Source organism: Prionailurus bengalensis, chromosome C2 (genome assembly GCF_016509475.1).
Source record: "Prionailurus bengalensis isolate Pbe53 chromosome C2, Fcat_Pben_1.1_paternal_pri, whole genome shotgun sequence".
Classification (NCBI taxonomy): domain Eukaryota; kingdom Metazoa; phylum Chordata; class Mammalia; order Carnivora; family Felidae; genus Prionailurus; species Prionailurus bengalensis.
This window is the reverse complement of record NC_057350.1, coordinates 70,566,494-70,588,954: the sequence shown is the minus strand read 5'-3', so window position 1 is coordinate 70,588,954 and position 22,461 is coordinate 70,566,494. Positions and strand designations below refer to the sequence as shown.

The 22,461-nt window shown below is 45.6% G+C and overlaps 1 protein-coding gene across 21 annotated transcripts in view; it reads right to left on the bottom strand.

Moving 5' to 3' along the window:
* The window catches only part of KALRN (kalirin RhoGEF kinase), a 677,424-nt gene that overhangs the window by 45,408 nt on the left and 609,555 nt on the right, over window positions 1-22,461 (bottom strand). For all 21 annotated transcript variants that reach the window (XM_043594359.1, XM_043594361.1, XM_043594360.1 and 18 more), the window contains 11 exons: window positions 17,270-17,400; window positions 12,827-12,893; window positions 11,927-12,030; window positions 11,667-11,736; window positions 11,232-11,318; window positions 10,261-10,353; window positions 9,418-9,468; window positions 8,229-8,306; window positions 4,750-4,935; window positions 4,158-4,329; window positions 520-758 (listed from right to left, as the gene is read on the bottom strand). In XM_043594359.1, the coding sequence (XP_043450294.1) occupies window positions 520-758; window positions 4,158-4,329; window positions 4,750-4,935; window positions 8,229-8,306; window positions 9,418-9,468; window positions 10,261-10,353; window positions 11,232-11,318; window positions 11,667-11,736; window positions 11,927-12,030; window positions 12,827-12,893; window positions 17,270-17,400 (1,278 nt within the window). The remainder of the gene's footprint in view (window positions 1-519; window positions 759-4,157; window positions 4,330-4,749; window positions 4,936-8,228; window positions 8,307-9,417; window positions 9,469-10,260; window positions 10,354-11,231; window positions 11,319-11,666; window positions 11,737-11,926; window positions 12,031-12,826; window positions 12,894-17,269; window positions 17,401-22,461) is intronic.

Here is a 22,461-nt window from a genome sequence, read left to right as displayed (position 1 = left end):
ACAGTTAGTTCTATGCCGTCCTTACAGTGATGTTTAAATTGTGGATTATCTGTGATAAATGTCTAATCCAAACCTGCTTTTCCCATTTACACACAGATGACCCATTTCCCCACACTGCATCCGTCAGTGGAGGGCAAAGGACTGTGAGCTCACTTCAGCAGCTCATCATTAGAAAGCATGATCTCTTTCAGACGTCAAACACTAGAGCTGTGACTTTTAGGTGACCCAAAGCACGACTACTCTGGTATAAGTCATCATTGCCACTACAATATTACCTTATATCTGCAGGGCTTCTGCAGATGACAATAGCTCTTTAACACAGAATGTCTGAGCACAGGGAGCTGGTCTAACTCACTCAATTTGTAGGGGAAGAAAGAGAAATAATTGAGACTAGGCTGTATTCAGTGGGTTGTTCTGGTAAATGAGCAGCATAAAAAGAAGCTACTTCTTTTTTCTAAAGTGAGCACAGAGGCTGTGCCCTCAGAGTGGTGAGGCTGGGGGTAATAGGCTGTCACTTACCTTGGTGGCCTCAAACTTGTCCCCAGGCTGGTGATAGTCAAACCCTGGACTGCCATTGGAGGTAGATATCTTCAGGGGTGGCAGAGGCGGGTTATAGCTGGAGCCCTTTGGGGGCTTGTCAGAGCCCCCGGGGACAGAGGAGTAGGGCCTGGGGCTGGCTTGGGGAACTCTAGATGGCTGGGACCTCATCACAGCTGTGTTCCTTTCTTTCCGCTGGTACTCAATGGGCGACTGTAGTGCTACAGGGTAAGAGCAGACAGTTACTCTGAGGTCTAGGAATCTCACAAGGATTTGGAAGCTTAGTACACACAGGCTTTATGCCAGGCATAATGGTAATACACGAGGAAGACACTATTCTTGTTTTTAAGGAACTTATGATCTACCGTGAGGACAAAGAAACCTACCTTAATGATGGAAATGCAAAAACAAAATGGTGCCATATATGAGGTACAAAGTGCTGTGCAAAAGGATGGAGAGAAGTGTGTGCATGCGTGTGGGTGGACACTTCTATGGGGGTGGTGGTGGTACTAAGCTTCAGACTGTGCAGGAGGTAGGCAAGTGTGAAGTGTGTCTGGGCAACAGGATGGAGTCAGATCACCTGCAGCAGAAGACCATCGGTGGAGGAAGAGATGAGACATAAGGGAGGTTGTTGGCACCATGACTGAAAAATCTGCAAAGCCCTGCTAACGAGGCTGGGTTTAATTCCAAAGATCTTGAGAAGTGATTGGATTAAATGAACTTGAACATTTGAAATTCTCTCGCCAGAGCCACATTTTGAGGAATATATTAGCCTTGGAGCAGCAGTTGGGAGGAGGGCTGGAGAGGCCAGTTCAGAAACCATGAGACAGTGGCAAGCCAGCAACCCAAGCGGAGCAGAGTCAATGAAAATGTAGAATGGATATGACGTGGCAGGTGTTCAGAGGGAGATTAGACTCTGCCACAGCCCGGATGGGAGAAGAAGCCAAGTCACTTGGGTTTGGGGTCTGGCAGAATGGTCGTCAGTGGAACTCAGGAGACAGAGGAAAGACATGAGCTTTGTTTTACAGAGTTTAAGATAAGAAAGTTCAAAGGCTTGAGTGCTAAAGAGGTATAGCCAGGCAAAAATCATACAGGTCAAATTCTGTAATAATGACTTCCACTGCTGGCCCAATTTTGTCATTTTTATCAGTATTTTCTGCAACAAATATTTAAGTAGGTTAACAGCTGGGGCCCAGAGAACTTTCAATTATAGGGATATTTCTATAGCAATAAGTGTGTGGTTCAGTAGGACTCAACATAGGGTTCACACTTCTCTTTGAGGTCTCAGGAGGGAAAGATTGGCCGAGATGCCTGCATATGCCTCTGTAAGTAAAAGGCTAGCCCTACTCTATCATCACATCCTTGTCTCCTGAGTGTGTCAAAGGATAAAACAGGCTCTTGCCAGAGCTCAGTCTTTCTCCCTGGTGTTCTGTAGGCATTAAATATTTAGGTATTGGTAATCGAGTTCAGTAATATCTCCATAATTCACTATAATTAAGAGAAAGATCTCTTGGAACCATGTAAAAGTCTGAATCACTGATTATGCCCAAAGAAATGCAGTTCTAAGTTTTAAGTAGATAGCAGGGAGTTTGGAAGCAGGCCTTATTGAACTAACTTCATGAATCAGTACTCATCACATGGAATTGGGGTATTACTTGATTAGGTGTAATAACTGTGCTGAAGTGTTTCAAAGTAATATGGCTTTTTAAATGAATGACACAGAGAGCCTCTGTTCTTCTGCTAGTCAGTCTCAGTTTGTATAGCTCAGGTCTTAGGATCTGGGAAGCTAATCCCTCCTGAGAGGGTTTGTTTCTGGCTGATATACAGCATCTTATGCCTGATCCTGTTTCTTTCTTTGCTTTGTTTGCTAGGGAGTTCATAGATACATGTGTGCCCTACCATTAGCAACTATCTGTAGTTTGTGGTTAAAAGCCTAATTTTAAGTTATACGGTTCTGGGTTCAAGTCCTTTTTCTATCACCTACTGTTTTTGTGATCTTGGACAAGTTTATTAACCTCCATGACTCCTTTTCCTCACCTGAAAACGACAGGGTGATAGGACTTACCTTTCCATGTTGACATGAGGATTAAATGTGATGATACATGTGAATACTTGCTTAGCATCGTGTCTGGCACACAGAAAGGACTCAACATGTGTGAGCCATTATTGTTACTTCAATTATTTCTAGTTTCAATTTTTTTCTTATTTGTCTTTTGTACTGACTTGATAAACTTAAACATCTCATTGTGGCTTAGAATCAGAAATGCTTAACTAACAGAATGCAATATAATGACATATTTTATATACGTGCTCTTTTTTGCACAAAACTGTGTTATCAACAAAGGTATTAATTCAAAGTTCCAGGAGTAAGACTGACGCTATAGGGAGCTGGCCGTGTCTGCCTGCTCCCAGTACCGCTGGCAGGCGCACACAGTATGTGCAGCGTGGGCAGAGTAGATCGTCCCTCTTTTTCACACAATGAGCCAACAGAGGCCCAGAGAAATGTCGTGACCTGCCCACAGTCCTAAATGGCATGTCACCTTTCATCTTTCCCCCATAGCATTCAGGTCCATGCCGGATACCCAGCAAGTGCTGTTTGCGCCATTGGAAAGAGTCCAGATTCCAGTACTGGCAAGAGGTGACACATCTGATAGTGGATCTGTGTGTGTGTGTGTGTGTGTGTGTGTGTGTGTGTGTGTATGGGCATATATGCTTGCTCAGTTTGTGCATGTGTGTGCATGTGTGTGTACATACAGGCATATGTGCTCACTGAGTCTGTGTGTGTGTGTGTGTGTGTGTGTGTGCACGTGTGTGTGTACATACAGCCATACGTACTTGCTGAGTCTCTGGGGTAACTTCATTACTGGTTATATTCTGCCTTCAACTTCAAGCTCTGTTTCTGCTCAGAGAAACTTCTGAGCTCCTCAGCTTGAGAGGTGAGTGCTAGTTTAACACCCTATACTTCCTCTCACATGCCAAGCTCAACATGAAGACAATCCCAGCAGTGAAAAAAATATAGAAATGTAAACAAGGTAGCAATGCCATTTCTGGTTAGGGGGCTCCTGCAGGGTCCGTAGCGAGCTATATTCTGTGTGTAGTCATCTGTTTTGAAAAGTTTCAAAGTATTACCGAAATTCAGTGATCACCTCTCATTTGAAAGGGCTCAGGTTGGCCAGCAAGAGGACTCATCTAGGCTCTCGCACTGATCTGTCAAACTCCCAGTATTTGCTAGGTAACACCAGAGAACCTGAGAAAGTACCAGCCATTAGCCACCAAATGGGAAAACATAGGTCACTGATCATTGATGTGCCCAACTCAGCCTTTTGCCACAATTAGTACCAACTGGCAGCTGGCCACAAAGCATACACCCTATGTCTAGGCTCTAGAGAACAGCTCTTCTTTTGGAAACTTGGGGTTTCTTTATCATGTTCCATCTGTTCCACTGGTGTATTCAGGCTTAGAAAAAATCTAAACAAAGTGTTCCTGAAAACTACAAGTTTGTCATCCACATAAAATGTCATCTGGGCTCATGAAGTCACCATGAGCCCAGACACAAGGAAGCTCAGAGGCATGGGGTTCCCTGAAAATGGCTGCTGGAAGCCAGGCCCACTGATACCTACCATTTAGGAAGTCTCGCTGTGTTTCTAAGACTTGATTGATGTCCTGCACCCAGGCCTGCTGGATGTCCGCGTTGGCAGCTTGCAGAATGACCCTCTCTGAAGTCTCCCTGTTCATGAGTGCAAACTTGCAGGGGTCATTGTCCACGTTCTCCTCCAGGACCAAGTAATTCATCTGGAAGAACCCAAGTCAATTCTTTTGGTATTTAAGTGGTTTAAAAAACCAAGAGCACCCTGTATACACTGTATGTTAGCCATCTTGACAATAAATTATATTAAAAAAAAATCAACAACATATTATACTTCCTCAAAGTTTTTATTTCAGGAAACATTTCCACACTTTTGTCCTGGATCTAATAGCTAAATACTTTGGTTTCTGTCTTTGATGAATGACACGGAACTGGAGAGCCTGCAGGATCTATAGGACCTGCACTCAGCCTATCTTTTTCTTTCAGAATATTTAACCTTCATGCCCCCTGCATGTTGGGCTGAAAGACTGTCAAGGTTGTGAATTGGTACTCTTCTCTGTCTCAGGGAAGCAGCTCCCTGGGTTTGGCTCTTCCTTGCTCTTTGTCATCCCCACTGGGAGCCTTACCTTGATGCTCCTTTTGAACATGTAGCCTGGGGTGAGGGATCCCTTCCTTAGCAGTTCACTGAAGATGACGATTTGCTCAAAGAGGAACACGCGCCTCTCCTTGGTCCGGGACTGCATGCCTGCGTCCAGCTCAATCACATAGAACGTGTCCTGCTGCAGCAGCTTCCCCTGAGCGGTCAGGGTGCCCTGATGGAAGGAGGTGCTGGGGTGAAGGAAGTGAAAACCCGGCAGGGGGCCACAGCCCTCTGGGTCCACAGGACCTGCCCCACTGAGGACACAGACAACAGACCTGGCACTAAAAGCCCCAGGACTCTAGTAAGAGACTGAATTAAGACCCAACCATTCAGCTAGGGCAGATACAGAGCTCTGGGGGAAAAGGGAAAGAAACCACTAAGAAGCAGCTCTGAGAAAATGCCAGAAGGAAGAAAGGTAAAATTATTAGCTAAAACGATGTTCTGGAATTATCCTGGCTCTTCTTATTTTTTATTAAAAGGAGAGCAGGAAGTAGGGGACACCTGTAGCCTTTTTGCCCCTAGGGCTCTGAGAACTGTTGCCTTCCTGGCTCCCTCGCAGCATGGGCCAAGGACCTCGGCTACCCTTATGGCCACAAACCAATCTGTGGCCAAGGGAAGTAATACAGGCAGGACCACAGGTAATCTGAATTGGGCCGCTCTCCTCTCCATCTGTTATTTCAGGATGAAGTCTTAGAATTAGTCTAATTCTGAAGTCTTAGTCTCCTGCTACCGATCAACAGGTGAAGTTGGAGTACCATACACAGGTGCCCATGTTTTATAAGCTGATAGATATTTCTTTGGGTCCTGTGATCCTTCTTAAAATGCTTCCAGCTAGCAGGTCACTTGCCAGCCTAGGTAGTGGAGCCTATTTGGTTTGCCAGTTTCTAACCCGATTTTCAGAGACATCTTCACATCTTCAAAGGGAATATGGCCCAGCCCAGCAGGTCTTCAGAGATGCTATTGGAGACCCCTGCTTTCTCTACTGTTCTGCAGCAAGAACACGCCGACACCTGAGATAGCAGCCAGAGGGCCACCTCTGAACCATACTCTCTCAGGTGACGACTTTCACCCTTCAGTAAAAATGTGGGCCATTTGCTGCACATGATGCCTTATTCCAAACAGTACCCGGCACATGGGTCATTTTTCTTCCCTATTCCTGAGAAATGCCTGCCCTCTGCTTGGATCATGGCTCCTTATTGCCAAGGTCGGCAGCCAAACAGGCTTATCTCTCTCCTGGTCCAGAGTTAATATTAAGCCAGTGACCAGCTAGCCAGGAAAGCTCTAAAAGCTCTATTAATATTACATAAGAACCTGACCCATGAATGATAGCCCTGCTGATGCTGAAGGGAAAGCTAGAGGATTTAAAAGACAGAGAGTCTCTAAGTGGGGAGGCTAACTTCTCCCTGGTCTAAAGCCCCGGGCTTCAGAAAGGACATAGGGACATTCATGGCCCTTCTTAATTAGCTGAAGGAATGCAAAGAAGATTCCCTGCAACTGGATGGAAAAAGGAGATGGTGGTGTTTGACTGAAAAGAGAAGGTAATTTTGCAGCCTGTGTGTGGCCTTCTGTGGACATACATGTGCATGCATGACACAGCTCCTGTGGAGTCTAACTTGAGCCAACACAGTCAGATGCTCTTCCCCTGTTAGTGGTCAGCATCTCCAAAGACTCAGAGAAGGTCAAGCCAGACTCCTCCTCAGAAACACGGGGACATCAAGGCTTAAGACCAAAAGGGATTACTTGGTTTGTTCAGAATAGCCTCAGACCTAGCATAGCCCCAAGGGAAAAAGTGTAAAAGTTCATCTAGTATGACTAGAGGAAAACCATGTAAGAACGCAGAGTAGATTTCTGCTGCAAACCCCTGCTTACTCTAACACCACAGGTGTACCGTGGAGAATCAGGAATCTATGAAAAATAAACAGCAAAGAAAAACTCCACATAGTTCCTGGTCATAACAAAGCAGTGGCAGACAGGGACACCAGAAAGGCCTTGGAGGGCAAGGAGGACAAGAGAATTTGGCTCAAGAATATCATGAATCCAACTAATTAACCCAAGCCTGAATGTAGCATCTCCTAAATTTACTTATAGACAAGTCTGCTGCTTTTCTTTTTTTCTTTTCTTTTCTTTTTTCTCTTTTTTCTTTTCTATTTTAATTTAGCCAAGGAAAAAAAGCTATTACTTTCTTTATTATCTCAACTTCTAGGAACCCCTTTTCTCTAGAAAGTAATAAAGTCTTAGGTTGCAGGATTATCAGGAAACAGGATTAGAAGATCCCCACCTTTTTCTAAGTTGTTCAACAATTATTAAATACCAGTCAATAATTGTGTCAGTTCCAATTTTATCACATTAATTCTCAGATTATATGTAGTTAGCATATGAGGTTTGGATATAAACTAACAGCAGCCACTTAGCAAGCTTAAAGTAGGAAAGTCAATTTTTTCTTCAAAGGTTCACCTTTATTGGCTGAATTACTCCCCCTGTCCAATTCATATGTTGAAGTCCTAACCCCCCAGTATCTCAGAATGTGACCATATTGGGACATAAGGTCTTTACAGAGGGAATGAAGTTAAAGTGAGGTCATTATGGTAAGTGCTACTCGAACATCACTGGTATCCTTATAAAAAGGGAAGAGTTGGACACAGAAAAATGTGCAGAGGGAGGACAATGTGAAGACACAAGAAGAATGTCATGTGAACATGAAGACAGCAATCTACAATCCAAGGAGGGAGGCCTGGTCAGATCCAGGTTGATGGTTGTAAGAGATGGTGCTCTTACATCTCTTACATACACCGCTGCCTATCCTTGATCTCAGACTCCTAGCTTCCGGAAAAATGAGACGATAAATTCTGTTGTTTAAGCCACCCAGTGGGACTTTGTTATAGCAGCCCTAGCAAACTAGTTCATTCACAGAAGCCAAAATTTTGGGGACTTCTAGCTGTTTCTCTTAAGACTTGGTTCTCTTCTTCAAAGAATAGAAATGTGCACATGATGTGTTAAAGCTTTAAATGTTCATTTAACTGAAAAGCCAGCCAATATGTGCATCTCTTTATTAGAAGCATCCTCTCTAAGAAAAAAAATGTGTTCCAATTTTCCTCAGGTGTACTGCCATCCCATAGTTCTGTGCTCCCTCAAATTCCCAGCGCTCACTCCTCAAGCAAGCAAGAAAGGAAAGAGGTTGCTGCCAGTTCCACAGTTACAAGGAACTTTGGGTCTTTCCAGCCCCATTGGAATTGTGACTCCAGCTTTGTGGACTGCTCTGTAACTTTCTCTCACTGCCCTATCACTGCATATCCTAATTAGATAAATCTTCTGGGCCCGTGAGCCAGAGGGACCTGGAACAAAGGCACAGATGGTAAGTGGAGGCGGCAGCGGAGGCGGGCACAGGGCTTCAAAGGGAAACTGCCTCACAGCCCAGGCTCCTGCTGTCCGGAAGAGAGAGGCTCGGAAGCATTCTTAAGGGCTCACCTCAAAGCCCTGCAGGCGTCCCAGATTCATCATGTCATTGCAGCGTTTTGGAACAAGGCACATTAACTCCACTGCTTTCTGTGGGAAAGAACAACAGCGGCTCAGGAAGGGGATGAACACTCATGCAGGAAGCTTAAGGCAATTCCGTGCTGGAAGTCAGGGACCTCCTAGCGGCTCCTTCATTCTAGGAAAGGACATTGGTCCCTGCCACCCACTCCTAGAAAAGGGCAGGGGTTTCTGTTCTAGCTTGGGTGTTGGTCATCAGTATAGGGCTCCAAGTGAACCAGTGACCACCTGTGGGGGGCACGCTACCCAGTCTGCCTTTTCCTCCTTCCCACTTTCTTTTAGCAATTCTCTTTCCTTCTCATATTTTCTTTCTTCTTTGTTGCTTCTTGGCTGCCTAAGCAACAGCTTAGCCTGGTTTGCGAAACACTAGAGGTTTGAACCTAAAATAACATGCCAGAATGGTCTATAACCTCTCTGGCTTAAAATAATCCCCATGGCGACATTGTCTCAAAGGACTTCACTTAGGGAGTAATCCTTGGGGGTAGAAGAGGGAGTGAAAATGAGATATGTTATATTTTGAACTCCAAGAGTACCTGGATTCATGGATAAAACTGCACACTGAAACACTCAATCTCTGGGGCTCCTGGGTGGCTCAGTCGGTTAAGCATCCGACTTCGGCTCAGGTCATGATCTCGTGGTCCGTGAGTTCGAGCCCCGCATCAGGCTCTGTGCTGACAGCTCAGAGCCTGGAGCCTGTTTCAAATTCTGTGTCTCCCTCTCTCTCTGACCCTCCCCCATTCATGCTGTCTTTCCCTGTCTCAAAAATAAATAAACGTTAAAAAAAAAATTAAAAAAAAAAAAAAAAAGAAACACTCAATCTCTGAAGGATGTCAGGGGACTCAAATACCCCCCTTTCTTATCCTATGTCACTAGAGCCACATAGAGAACAGGAGTGGGGTGAAACTCTGCTCTGTCCCAGGACAGAATTCTTGGGTTCCAGAAAAAGACTCAATGTGTTCATTATTACTTGCCATTTCTCATCTTGTGGAGCACTTGTTTGCAAGGGGCTCTCACTGAGGAGTTAGCTTGGACCGCTGGTCCTCTAGAGCCAGCTCTTCCCCGTTAGAGACAGATATCCAACACTGGCTCCCAGAGCAGCCAGCGTTGTGAGCAGAAGACTCACCTCGATATCTGAACACTCCAAACCAGCCTTCTCGCTGTATCTCAGGAAGTCCTAGCAAGTGGGGGAAGCGGGGATGGGTGCGGGAGGGTGACATCAGTTAGGAAAACAGAGCACTATAAAAAAAAACCCAGCATCATAAAACCTGTGATGATACCCAGGCTACTTTCCTCCCTAACAGACATGACAGTGCATTGTAGAAGCTGAGATATGAATTCATGAGTCATATTGGAAACAACAACATGGAGAAAAACCCCAAATACTCAGAGATTAAAAGTTATGGGAAAAAGGAGGTGGGGAGGGAGGGAAGAAAGGAGAGGGAGACTGTGAGCAGGAAGGGGGGGGGGGGAGTTATGTCCAGAAAGGCTGGGAGAAAGGAAAGCTCAACCTCTCTCTTCCATTTACTTCATATTCTGTAAGACAAATGAAATTAAACCATTGTAAAAAGTAAAATATGATCAAATTGTAGGTATTACTCATCTAAGCTTTTGAGGGAGGGTCTTGCCTTTGCTTTTCTTTCTCCTTGTGGTTGCTCTATTTTTATGCTCTTACTATTTTTTTATTTTTTAAAAGTCCCAAGTCAGTGATGGTGACAAAGGAAGAAAGTGAATTGAAAGAAAGACAGTGAACGAAAAACCAACCTTAAAGGCAGGAATGGCTTGCGTGCAATTTATTTGGAGGCGGAGCTGACACAAGAAACCAACAGGCAAGGTAAGAGCCCACAGATGCCCCTGCTAGTTCACGGGGAAAGTGTGGTGGAGACTGAGCCTCACACTGACCTGCTCACCGGCTCAGAGCCGGAGAAGACCCTTCTCCGGCTCTGACCCGGGCTCACAGCTCTCTTACCTTGAGGAGCAACTGGTATTTTGTGATTCTCTGAATGGGCTTGATAAGGAAGTCACTAAGTGTCAGCCTTTGATTTATCTCCTGTTTCACCTCCTGGAACGCGAGGGAGATATGTTAGGGGAAAAAAGAGCCAAAGAACTGGGGTCCTGGGGATTAGGGTTCGAGGTGAGACAGACAGGACTTCGCTTTTGCCAATAAAGTTTTAGAATCCTCAACCCACGCGAGAGGTGGAGTTGCCCACACAACTGCCAATGTGTTATTAACAACATGCAGCACACATTGCCACACCGTTCTGCACGTCTAGCACTTTCCCACCCTGTGTCCTCACCCCAGCCCTGGGGACAAACTGGGATGGGTATTCTGTTCTCTCTGCTGCTCCAGGGCCCACATCAGGAATGAAGGGCTTCTCCTGGGACATAGGCCTCATGGGCTGGGCCCTCAATGCAGATCTGCAAACACTCAGCTGAGAGCTCTTTCCAAGGGACAGCCTTGCCTCTCCTCCAGCAAAATAAGCATTTACAGGTTGGGGCAAAACAAACACTTTATGGTGCTTGACAGAACCTCTGGGAACGAGAGCAGAGAGCATGGGGTGACTTGGAGCATGGGGACAAGGAGGAGGGGCTTCTGCACACAGTGTCCAGGGACTGGCAGGAAGTGTGTGGGCATGGTCTGAGCTGGGGTCACCGAACGGGGACAGAGCTTCTGAAGCAGTGTCTGGCTGACAGTCATTCCACAGACAGAGGCTTCTGAGAGCTGTCCACACCCTGGGTGCCTCAGCTCCTCTCGAGGAAAGGTGGTCATCGGGAATCTAGCTAATCCGACGGCCCCGTCGAGCCAGCTCTCCCTGTCCTGAAGGGGTCGCGGCACTGGATGGGGGGGTCTGGGGATAGATAAGGCTGGCATTTCTGAATGTGGCTGCCTTGGCCTGACTTTCTTCCCCCACCCGGCCCAGCAAAGCCCGAGCAGCTTACTTCAAAGTAAGCGTCGTACTCCGCGACGATGTACTCTGAGCGCGGCTTGTTCTGGCAGTACCACACGTAGATGTGCAGCTTCCGCTCCTGCAGAGGCAGGGAAGAAGGCACTCAGGCACCCTGTGCCTTGGGCTCCCAGGGTGCTGGTCTGCTCACCCCGAGAACAACAGACACGCTCCACACTTCGGGGACACGCCAAGGCACTTAAATATCGATGGTAGGAGAGTACGTGCGCTAGGCAAGAGCCCACCTTTCAAATTGCCAAGGAGGTTACAAAAAAGGCAACAACTCAGAGAGGGACAAGAGGGAAGGCAAGTCGAGGAAGAGCAGGAGAGAGAAGGAATTTTCAGAGGCAAGCACAGGAGCAGGTGGGGGTTGGGGGGGTGGGGAGGGTAGGCGGAAGGGGTGGGCAGAGAGGGGGAAAGAAGAACTCACGTGTTTGATGAAGAGCTGTGCCAGCCTGTCTTGCTCCTGGATACATTTTTCCAGTTCAGCCAGGAAAAAACTAAAAGGAGGGAGGGGGTAAGGGAAGGAAGCCACGTCCTTCATAACTGCATTATTTCTCGGTGAGGAGATAAACAACACCAGAGGCTCCCCAAACCCTACCCTACCCCTAAGGCCAGATGCAGGGGGTGGGTGGGAGGGTCCTGGATTCCTAGGATGTCCCCTGGTCCTCAGGACAACGTAGCACTTACTCCTTATGCCAGTCGTAAATCTGGTGAATATTTCCAAACACGATTTTATCCTTTCCTCGCATGTCCTCAGGGACACCCTTTTCTTCTATTCTCTTCATGAAGCCCTGTAGGGCAGAGGCAGCGGTCAGCAGGGCGTTTTCAGGAGATAGCTTTCTTGACAAGCCCCATACCGCAGCCCCGCGTAAGTGCCCACTCTCTGTGGTTTCTCAGTGTGCAGCCAGGACTTTACCCCGTGCAGAGTGACAGACACAACTCTGACGGAGCTCTGGGTTCCTTTTGTTGTCTCCAGCCCCTTAAGAGAAAGTCTTTCTCACCCAAGTATCTAAATGCCCCTAAAGTAAATCCCTGAGGAGAGAGAGCTGTTTTATATACTACCAAGTTGACTCCTAACTGTGGACTTGTCCAAGGTCTTGTCTTACGTGTGGACTTTTGCTTGTCCTCTCGGTAGCCAAAACATCCTTCTTAAAATCTAAGGAGACTCTAAGCCTCAAGCTCTCACTAGGAGTGTCCTGCTTAGTGCCCATGGGGACCGGTAGTTCTGAAGAATATATGTCCACATGGTTAAATGCCAAAGAAGAACTCTTAAGTTAGAAAGTTGGTCACCAAAAACAAGGTGAAAGGACTCAACTCTAACCAAGAGGCTCCCATAAATGCTGCAACATCTGGGACCCCATCTCTCTCTGAATGTCTCATGATATTTCAAAGAGAAAAAGAAAAACACCCTACATAGTTCATTTGGTCTATTATCACTTTTCGTTTAATTTCTGCAAATACCCAGAGAGAGTAAACAACACTAAGTTAAAAACATGTAACCTTCAAGTTACAAACCCCTCGGCCCAGGTAGGGTCCAAAATGCCCCTGGCTGGGTGACCGCAGACCCACCCCAAGCCACATACTCACCTCCACCACAATCCCCAGATCTTTGACATAGTCTTTTTCTGTCTGTACCAGCTCATTCAAGACAAACCTGAGCAGGAGATTAAGAACAATGAGGGCCCTCTTCACTGTGAAGCAAGAAACCTTCGCACAAAAGTTGACAGGAAAGTTACTTTGGCACCTTTATGAGAAGACCACCCCAAACCTCACACTTGGGAGCCCTTGGAAGGTGCTTACTGTTGCTCTCCCTGTGACAGGGTCCTGCTGAAGAGCGGAGGGCACCGAGCTGAGAGGGGCTTTCCCAGGTGGCACACAATAGCCAGAGGGACACCAATGGTCAGGACTCCTCCTTTTCCTTCCCGTTCTTTTTAAAAATGTATTTATTTATTTTGAGGGGGGAGCGGCAGGGAGAGAGGGAGAGAGAGAATCCCAAGCAGGCTCTGCACTGTCAGCACAGAGCCCAACACGGGGCTCTATCCTACGAACAGGGAGATGGTGACCTGAACTAAAATCAGGAGTCAGATGCTCAACTGACTGAGCCATCCAGGTGCCACTCCCCCCCTTTTTTTCTGTTCTTAATGGTCTTTCCTCCCTCACCTATAACTGAACAGTCGAGTTGACACAAGACAGGAGGAATAACAGGCACTTTGGCAAAACTGAGTTATGAAAGCTTTGTGGCTAAGGAATCAATGTGAGGCTTTTCTTCCTTTCTTTCAACTCCATTCTTTGCTTATCAAGAGGAGAAAGACATTTGCTTGATAAACAACCTTTGAGGCCTCAGAGATACCAATACCAAGTGAGGCTTCTGAGATACAGAAGTTACAATTACTCAGAGAGGTGTCCCTGGTAACTGGCCTGCAAAACCCCCAGTCAAGGCCAGAAAGATGGACTGCCAACACCTCATAATCACAACTTTCCATGCAGCAGCCTCCCCTCACCCACCAGATGGGGGGGGGTTAACCACTACAAGGACACTTGCTTTCGTGGTTTCTTTCTTGTTAATGATTTCCTCCTCTTGGAGCATTTACTTTGTGCTAGTGCTTTATCTAGGTTTTCTCATGCTTATATCAAGGTAGGTACTATAAGCCCCATTTCATATGGATGAAAATTACTGAGGCCATATTACCCATGGTGACAAAGTCTGTACCACAGTTGGGATTTGAACCTATTGTACCAGAGTCCAAAGACTCTGCTCTTTCATTGTCACCTGCTGCCTGGCAAACTATTCAGACTGGCTCTCTGGAGTCCCCAGGGCCTCAAAACCAAGCACTTCTCTTTCTGTCCAGAGAGTAAAGAGCTGGACATAAAACACTCAGGGCCATGTACTGGAACAGGCTAGGTGCTGTGCAGCTTACTGGAGTCTGACTCGTCCTAGCGAAGTTTGAAAGAGTTTCACCTGGAGCCACACAACTGCATTTTGGGCCCAAATGGCAGAAGGGAAAAAGTTCTGGGATGTCCAGAGGGGACCCCCGGCATAAGGGTTATAACTGTTCTGAACCCAGGAAGCAATTCATCTGAAATTCTTGGTCTATACCACACAGAAAAGCCAACGAATCCCCAGGTCTGGGCCTCAGGGTGACAGGGAGAAAGCAAAAGGAACATGCACTTCTTTATCAGCATGCCCAGTACTTCCAACCAGTTTCCTCTCTCTAACACACACAATCCACAATCATGCGTTATAGGCCACAGGAAGGAACCAGCAAGGCCAAATAAAAGCATTTAAATATATCTTTAGCATGGCCCATGTTACTGCTTGGAAGAAAGTGGTAAAAGAAAACCCACAGGAAAGTGGGAGTTGGAATTTGGGGCTGGGAGGGCCCTCTGGAGATGAAGTCCAGCTCTCTGTCCTCAGGGGATATTTTTATCATATGCTATCTGCTGACAGATTGAGGGCTGTCTTCGGCTTTCCAGCCTCGAGGGAAGGGAAGGGGACTGATTAAACTGGGTGCTGCTAGTGGACCTGGCATCACTTCCCTTGAAGGGCTGATGAAACACTTGGGGAGATAATGACACATTACCAGACAGTCTGAAGAGGTACATAAAAGATTTAAGTTACAGGCATCACAAGACCATGCATGATCAATTGCCAAAAAAACTGAACTGATAATCATGCAATTTTAGAAAATGTTCAGTTATTAGTAAGGATTCTTTATGAGGTAAATGTTATCCTTTGGTCCAACAAAACTTCTACCAGCTACAGCTCAGACCTCCTTCTAACCTCTGTGTTTCACAATGGTGGGGAAGAGCTGGTCTTGCACAGAAAATCTCTTAGAGCCTTTGCACTGGCTGTTGCCTCAGCCAAGAACACTTTTCCTCCATGGCTAATGGCTAATTCCTTACCTCCTTTTGGTCTTCGTGCAAATGTCAGAACCATCTAAAAGTGCAGCATGGCCCCAACCATGTTCTGAATCTCCCTCACTACTTTTTCTTTTCCCAGCTTCTAATATATTAAATAATTTATTTTTATTCTGCTTATTGTATTATTTCTCCCTTTATGGTGCAAACTTGCCATGAGAGCAAGGACTTTTCTTTTGTTGTTATTGTTTATTTTATTCACTGATATATCCTATGCCTTAGTGCATAATAGGCATTCAACACCTATTTTTTTTAGTTTTTAATTTTAGAGGGGCTCAATCCGATGACCTGGGATGATGACCTGAGCTGAAATCAAGAGTCGGATGCTAAACCAACCAAGCCACCCAGGTGCCCTCAACACCTATTATGGAATGAATGGGTGACTAAAACTTCAGGACAATCAAGTCCACTCTCAGCCTTTTTTCTTCTCCTTTTGTTTTCATCTTTTTTCCATGGAGCTCCCATTTAACCCTTCAATGTCTGTATTGAGTCTCCATTCTCTGTACCTGTCTGCCCGACCCAGCCTCTAGCCTCACACAGTCTTCACAATTAGACACCTATATATCCTCTCTTTCATTGTGGCCATAAGTTACAGCAAGAGCAATGAGATACTCTAATAGTTGGATTTTCAGGATAGCTCAGGATGTGGAGAGCTGTAGATTCACGCAAGAGAATAAGAAGAGGGAGAAGAAATGGGTAAAGTGAGTTAAAGAGGCAACAGACTTTTGCCTGTTGGAGCAAAATCAGATAATATCACATCTGGAAGCAGGGCAATGGCTTCCATGACTGCTCGTGGGCCCTTCCAACTGAAGTGACAAGAGCAGTGACAGGCTTTGCCAAGAACCACCTGCTACCCCAAAGGTCTCCTCCCTGACCTGAGTTTTACTTGGCTTGGCAAAGGACTGGAACATTGGCTCCAGGTCTCATCTATGTAAAAACAACCCTAGAAGTGAAAGAGAACCAGCTTTGTGTAAGTCCTAGGAAATTTCCATTTGCAGATGGTATTTTTTTATCTCTATTCCATTCTTGAGGTTCCCCTGAGTACCCATAAAGTTGAGGGGTAAATATGGAACTGAAGAGACACTTGCTCAGCTCCACTGTGAGGTGACAGCCCTGCTCTGAGGCCAGGCCTTGGCTATGACATTTCTACTTCAGTTTCCTAGGAAAGAAAGTTATAAATGTTCACTTGGCCTGTTTCCAGGCAACAGAAGGACCTGGCCTCACTCACTTTTGCTAATCCTCATGTCTGTGACCAGGTTAAAGGGATGAGGAGTCTGAGGGAGAAGACAGACTAATTAGCAACAGGGAGGGACCAGTTCTCTGTGCTTACTATCTCACACACACCAGGCAATGTCCAAGACTCATGAAGCTCTGCTTCCAACATGGAGTCAAATCCTAAATAAGAAAACTAAAGTTTTGGAGGAACTGTGGTTTTGCATTCATGGTATCCGATATCTTCTTGATCAGCCCAAGTAATAGAAGATTGACTTCACATCAGGGTGGATAACTCAAACCTTGCATAATATATGGGTTTTTGTGAAATGGACTGCAATGTGAATTGTATTTGCGCCCCCCTCCCCCCAACTATTAAAAAAGTGAAAAGATTCTCTTGGAGCTAAGTCCACAAATGGATGCAAAACTAAACCTTTAGAGAAGGAGTGGAGCTAGGCCCTGTCTGGCTGGCACAATGGCTCCCTTTTCCTATATACTATGTCCCTTCATTTTGAGAAATGTTTCCTCAGATGAAACTCTTCCAACTTTCTGCCATGGATTCTCTAGTATGGGAGCATAGTAATAGTCCCAGAGTTTCCTAAACTTTGTTGGTTTCCTTTTATCAGTATGTTTTAAATTTCTAACAGACCTTGGTTATAACCACACTTGGTCAGCCATAGCTGCTATCTCCCAGAAAACACCTCAGCCTAAAATTCTTAAAGTCGGTGCCACTACAGTGCCTTGTTCACAATGCTACACTGCACAGATCTAGGTCACCTTTACTTAGAATGAATGATATCAATGGAAACATAGTGTAATTCTCCCCCATATTTCTCTGACCTTAGCCAATTGTTCACCACACACATGTGCACCAGGATAGAATCTGGAGGAGTCACTTACATCCTGCCCCTCAGGGCCTTGGCTTTCTGTTCTTCTTCCAGGTTTCTAGGAGGTGTGGGTGGGGTCATTCCCTCATTCAGGCAGCCTACAGGGTCTTTCAGGCTTCCCCGGTATGAGCCTCCTTCTAGACTCTGGAAAGAGGAGAAAAATAGCCTTAGAGAACTGTACATTGAAAAGTCATCTGGAAGCCCTCGTGTCCCCCTCCAGCCTAGCAGCAGCTGAGTTGGTTGGTCAGTGGCCAAGGCTGTGTTCACTGAATGTCAGTGAGGTACCAGGAGGCTAGGTACTCCCCTCTTCCAGCAGCAGACAGCCCAGAACTGCTGCCTTCTTGGGCAATCAGGAGGAACTTGGCGTCACGGGCTACCAATTTCCTGCCATAATGAAAATTGTCAAAAGTGACATCTCTGGGTAAGGGTGCCAGAAGTAATGCTAATCAGTTGTAGGACCATCAATTGATGGTCCTTATCCAATTGATAAGGAGAGGGTAGTCATAGGAGAGCTAGTTGGCTAAATCCACGTGTGTTAAATTAGCTACATTTTCCCCCCAAGAGCCGATGAGATGTAGACAAGAAGAGAGCAATAAATTTAGCCTTTCCTAAAAATATCTTTGCTAAGGTTATTTACCAAGGGTTTTCTTTCATTTATGAATCCCTTTAATTTCTTTTAATTAAGGTGCTGCAGGACTGAGAAACAAAGTAAAGGGATTACTACAGTTCTCTAGCAAGAGTTAAGGGCAAAGGATTCTAACCCCAGATCTCCTAGTCACTGGACGATCTTGAGTGAGACAGCTACAGTTATCCCATGTATGCTTTAGTTTTTTTCAATTTTCAGATCAGATCTCTCCTTTCTACAGACTTCTACAGAATAGACAGAGATAAAAGTTGTAGATCCCTTGAAAAATTAAAAATGTTCACCCTCGTCCTTGGATGGAATTGTTAACAAGAAGGATACTCAAAAATGGGGCCGATCTTAGCATTTTTACAGGTGTCCTTGAAGAAAGATCATACAGTGACGCTTAGCATTTCATTATGGAAACTGGCAGAAGCAATGTGGATACACAGTAAGACTGGAGATGAAGGTCAAGGTGAGCAACTCCAAAACAAATATGGGAGTCTAGTCCAAACTATCCATACAAGGGGCCTATTTACAACAGCCTCTGAGGCTCAAAGGGAAGGCTTCACTTTGGTAGTCTTTGAAAACATCAGCCCTAAGGTTAAAATCACAAAAATCAGAAAGTGTCCAAAAAGGTAGGAGAAACAAAAGGCTTCACCATGGTCTTAAACACCCTGCACTTAGAGTATCTGTCCAAATTCTCTCAGCTGCTCTATTTCAATAGGCCAAAGAAAAGTAGGCGAAGTCCAGGGGAATGAAACAAAAAGCAAATGAGGTGCCCAATGGGCCAGTCATTATATGAGAACAGGTGGGGAATATTAAGACTTAAAGCTGAAAATTTTAAATATTTATTTTTATTTTTGAGAGAGAGAGAGCATATGTGTGAGCAGAAGAGGAGCAGAGAGAGAGGGAGAGAGAGAATCCCAAGCAGGCTCTGTGCTGTAAGTGCAGAGCCCGACGTGGGGCTCTATCTCATGAACCGTGAGATCATGACCTGAGCTGAAATCAAGAGTCGGACGCTTAACTGACTGAGCCACCCAGGTGCCCCTAAAGGTGAAAATTTTCAAGCTGAGAAGAGATGTCAACCTTCTTGCCCCTCACCCCACCCCGAAACCAACAAAGTGTACCAAGGGCCAAGCATGAATTTGTTAACAACAGTAGAAACTAGAATTAAGAAGATAGTGTCTTCAAGTTTGAGAGAGAGAGAGAGAGTTTCTTTTAACTTGACAAGTTATTTTACAGGACAAGTAATCAACCATGGAAGTTATCCCTAGAAGCAGCATAGGCTAAAAATACAGAAAGGTCAAGGAGAGTTTAGAAAAATTTATAGATTCAGGATCTGTAACCAGTTATTAAGGAAATGAGAATGTCTGGTGCTGAGGTCTGACAAACCAGTGGACAGGCAGGCTTTTCGAGACATGTGACATGTCTGCTGGTGCCATCACCAGAGACAGGCTCCCCAGGCAGATGGACCCAGCTGGTGATTGATCTGATTACATGCCTTTTACTTCCCCTCCTCCTTGGCCCATTGTCCTATTACAACCTTTGTTCTGCAGCCTGTTGGCTGGCAGGATGCTGACTGCAAGGCCCGGGGAGACAGGCTTACATCTCTGCCTGCAAGGTTCTCCTGTGCAACATCCCACTTGGTGTGGGCCATTTTCAACCTTCTGGAATGAAGGACATCTGTGGAGTCCAAAGTGTCACACAGGGAAATATGTTCCATATCCTCCTGCCTGACCTGTTCTATGAGCAAAGAAGCCCAAATTATCTCTGGGGAAAGTCTCTCTGCGAGAGGGTGAGCAGAGCAGAGGCAGTGAGAAAGGAAGAGAGAAATAAAGGGTCTGGCCAAACTGTAGTCTGGGTAATCTGCCTCAAATAATGGTGTTAGCTATCAGTGCTTATAATTTGAATACAATTCCCTCTGAGACCTGGCTACCTGTGCTACAGTGGGGATCCTGGGTCCCAGGCAAGGGCAGCTGGGGGCGACCTGCAAGTGCCTGTGCTGCTTCTGGTGGGAAGCAGGCACAGGTCTGATGAGTAGTGGGCTGTGTAGCCACAGGGAAGACTTCTGCCTTGTCTGGGGCTCAGCCCACAACAGTCTCAGGAGGCAAAGGAGAAAGTATACAAGGAAGAGAACAACAGAAGTTCCTCTAGCTGGTCCAAGGTCAGGGAACAGAAATGCAAATAGGATTCAAAGCAGTAGATTAAGAAGAGAGGAGAGCTGTCACCACAATAAAAATGAACACATTTCCTGTCTGCTGGATCGTGGATCACACACCCATAAAACCCCCCTCGTCTGGGCTCCTCTAAGCACCCTTTACACATCCCCTGCACAGCATTCATTACACAGAACTGCAATTGATCATTTGTTTGTACTCAAATAAATATTTATTGAACAGCTACTACATGCTGAATATTTGCCAAGCAACTGCAGAAATGAAAATGAGTAAGATTTGGCTTCCTACCTTACCTATCCTGGGTGCTGTTCTAGATGGAAAAGGTATCAAGGAGGATGAAAAGGGGGGTGGGCAGCTCTATGGTGGGGTAGAGAGGGAAGGGAAAGGCTTAATGGAAGAGGCAATGCTTGAAGTGAGTATTGAGAAATAAATACACTGATGGGAGAGCATCCCAGGTGGGAGCAGCACTCTGAGTAAAGGATCAAGCTGTGAACCTTCCCAGGGCAGCCTGGGAAGCTGGAAGCAGCCTGACACAGATGGGATATGGGGTATGAAAGGGCGAGATGTGGGGGCTGGTGGCAAGTGATTGTGTGTTGTGTGAGTTGGGGTGAGTGAGTGCTAGGGAAGGAAGAGGTAAAGGGTGAGGTAGACAACCCTGGGGAAGTGCACAGGGATAAATCATATGTGTAAAGCCTTACGTGTAGCATTAATAAGTAGAGACTGTACTTTCTAAAATGAATGACAAAAGGGTTTTTAATTTTTTTTAAATGTTTATTCAAACAATTTTGAGAGAAGAGAGAGACAGAGTGTGAGCAGGGAGGGGCAGAGAGAGAGGGAGACAGAGGATCCCAAGCAAGCTCTGTGCTGACAGCACAGAGCCCAGTGCAGGACTGGAACCTAGGAACTGTGAAATCATGACCTAAGCCGAAGTCTCTCCAGGAAGATCACTCTTAATATTTCTAAGGGCTTTTCATCTCTTGGGAAAATGTCCCTGATATGACAGTAAGGCAAAAAAGGATTTGTCTGTATTCTGATTAACTACATTATTTTTCAAAGGGTCTAGGAGAAAATGTATCAATATTTAGCACTGAATATGTCTAGATGATAATTATCAGAGATATAATTTGTGTTTATATTCTTGTTATTATTCCAATTTTTCTTGAATAAGCATATTCTTATTTTATTAGTAAAAAAAAAAGAACTATTAAAAAGTTCTTTTAAAAAAAGAAAGAAAATCTGTCTGATAGTCATGTAGACAGATGTCATACTGAAATCAGGGAGGAAAATATTCTAATAGTCCAGGCAGGAGAGCATTGTGAGCACTAACCCTAGACTGTGAGCTTCATTATGGAAGATTCTATGCTTGATCTCAGAGCTGGCACACAGTAGGACTCCGAGAATTTATTGAATGTACTGTGGGACTCTTGGGGAGTGATCAAAGGTCATCTGATAAAACAGGAAAAGGGTGCTGGTCCAGCACCCGGCAGCACACCAACCTCTTATCAGCCCCACCCTTTTCTAAAAATTTGTATAACAGTCTCTGGACAAAAAGTATTAGATCATAGTCATTTCCAGACAAATTAAGGGTGGGGGTGGGGAAGATAACTGTATAGGAGAAAAACTAAAGTCTGGGCTTTTCAGGCAAATGACATTTCAGGTTTGTGACTGCCTTAAAATTTTTTTTGGTGGAAATTGAAACTTTTCCATCGAGGGATGCCAGAGGAACCCAGTTCCTGAAAACACACACCTCCACCATGGGTGTGATGCAGCCATTATTTCCTCTTCTCTGGGCTCTGAACTTGGCTAACTAGATTGCCACTGAGAAAGCAGGCTGATTCACCTAATAGAATGCAAAGCACACACACAGATGTGGCCTGGCCCTAGACATGTTTCTCGGCCCACATGGCTGGCCTCGGGAGGTGAATGCTATCAAAGTAGGAGAATCAGAGGGCAGGAAGTCTTGCGGAAGCAGGTAGACACATTCTAGGATGCCAGTCTACCAGGCAGACTGAACAGGAGCTCAATCCCGGGCAGCCCCTCCCCCAAAGGCAGGGGATTATCAGTCAAGGGGCCATTGGTACCTTCCCAAGCCCAATAAACTATTGTGACATGCCACCTGAGGACAAGGGCTCAGGGAGGAGGCTTGATCTTTCATCTCAGGCAGGTTGTGAAATCCTGTGGCTGTTTAGAGACACAAGTTCAAAGACACATTTTCACATGGCCAGGAAGCTCTTGTTCCTCAAGCTTGAGGGATAAAACCAAGTCACATAGATTGTTAAGCTATCACCCTGCAACTTTCATCCAACCAGCAATCTATTGGCTGACACATTCTATGTTCCCATGACTCGAACAGGGCTGTGGGAGATAAGGGATGACGCTGTTCCCTTTCCCTGCCATTCAGAG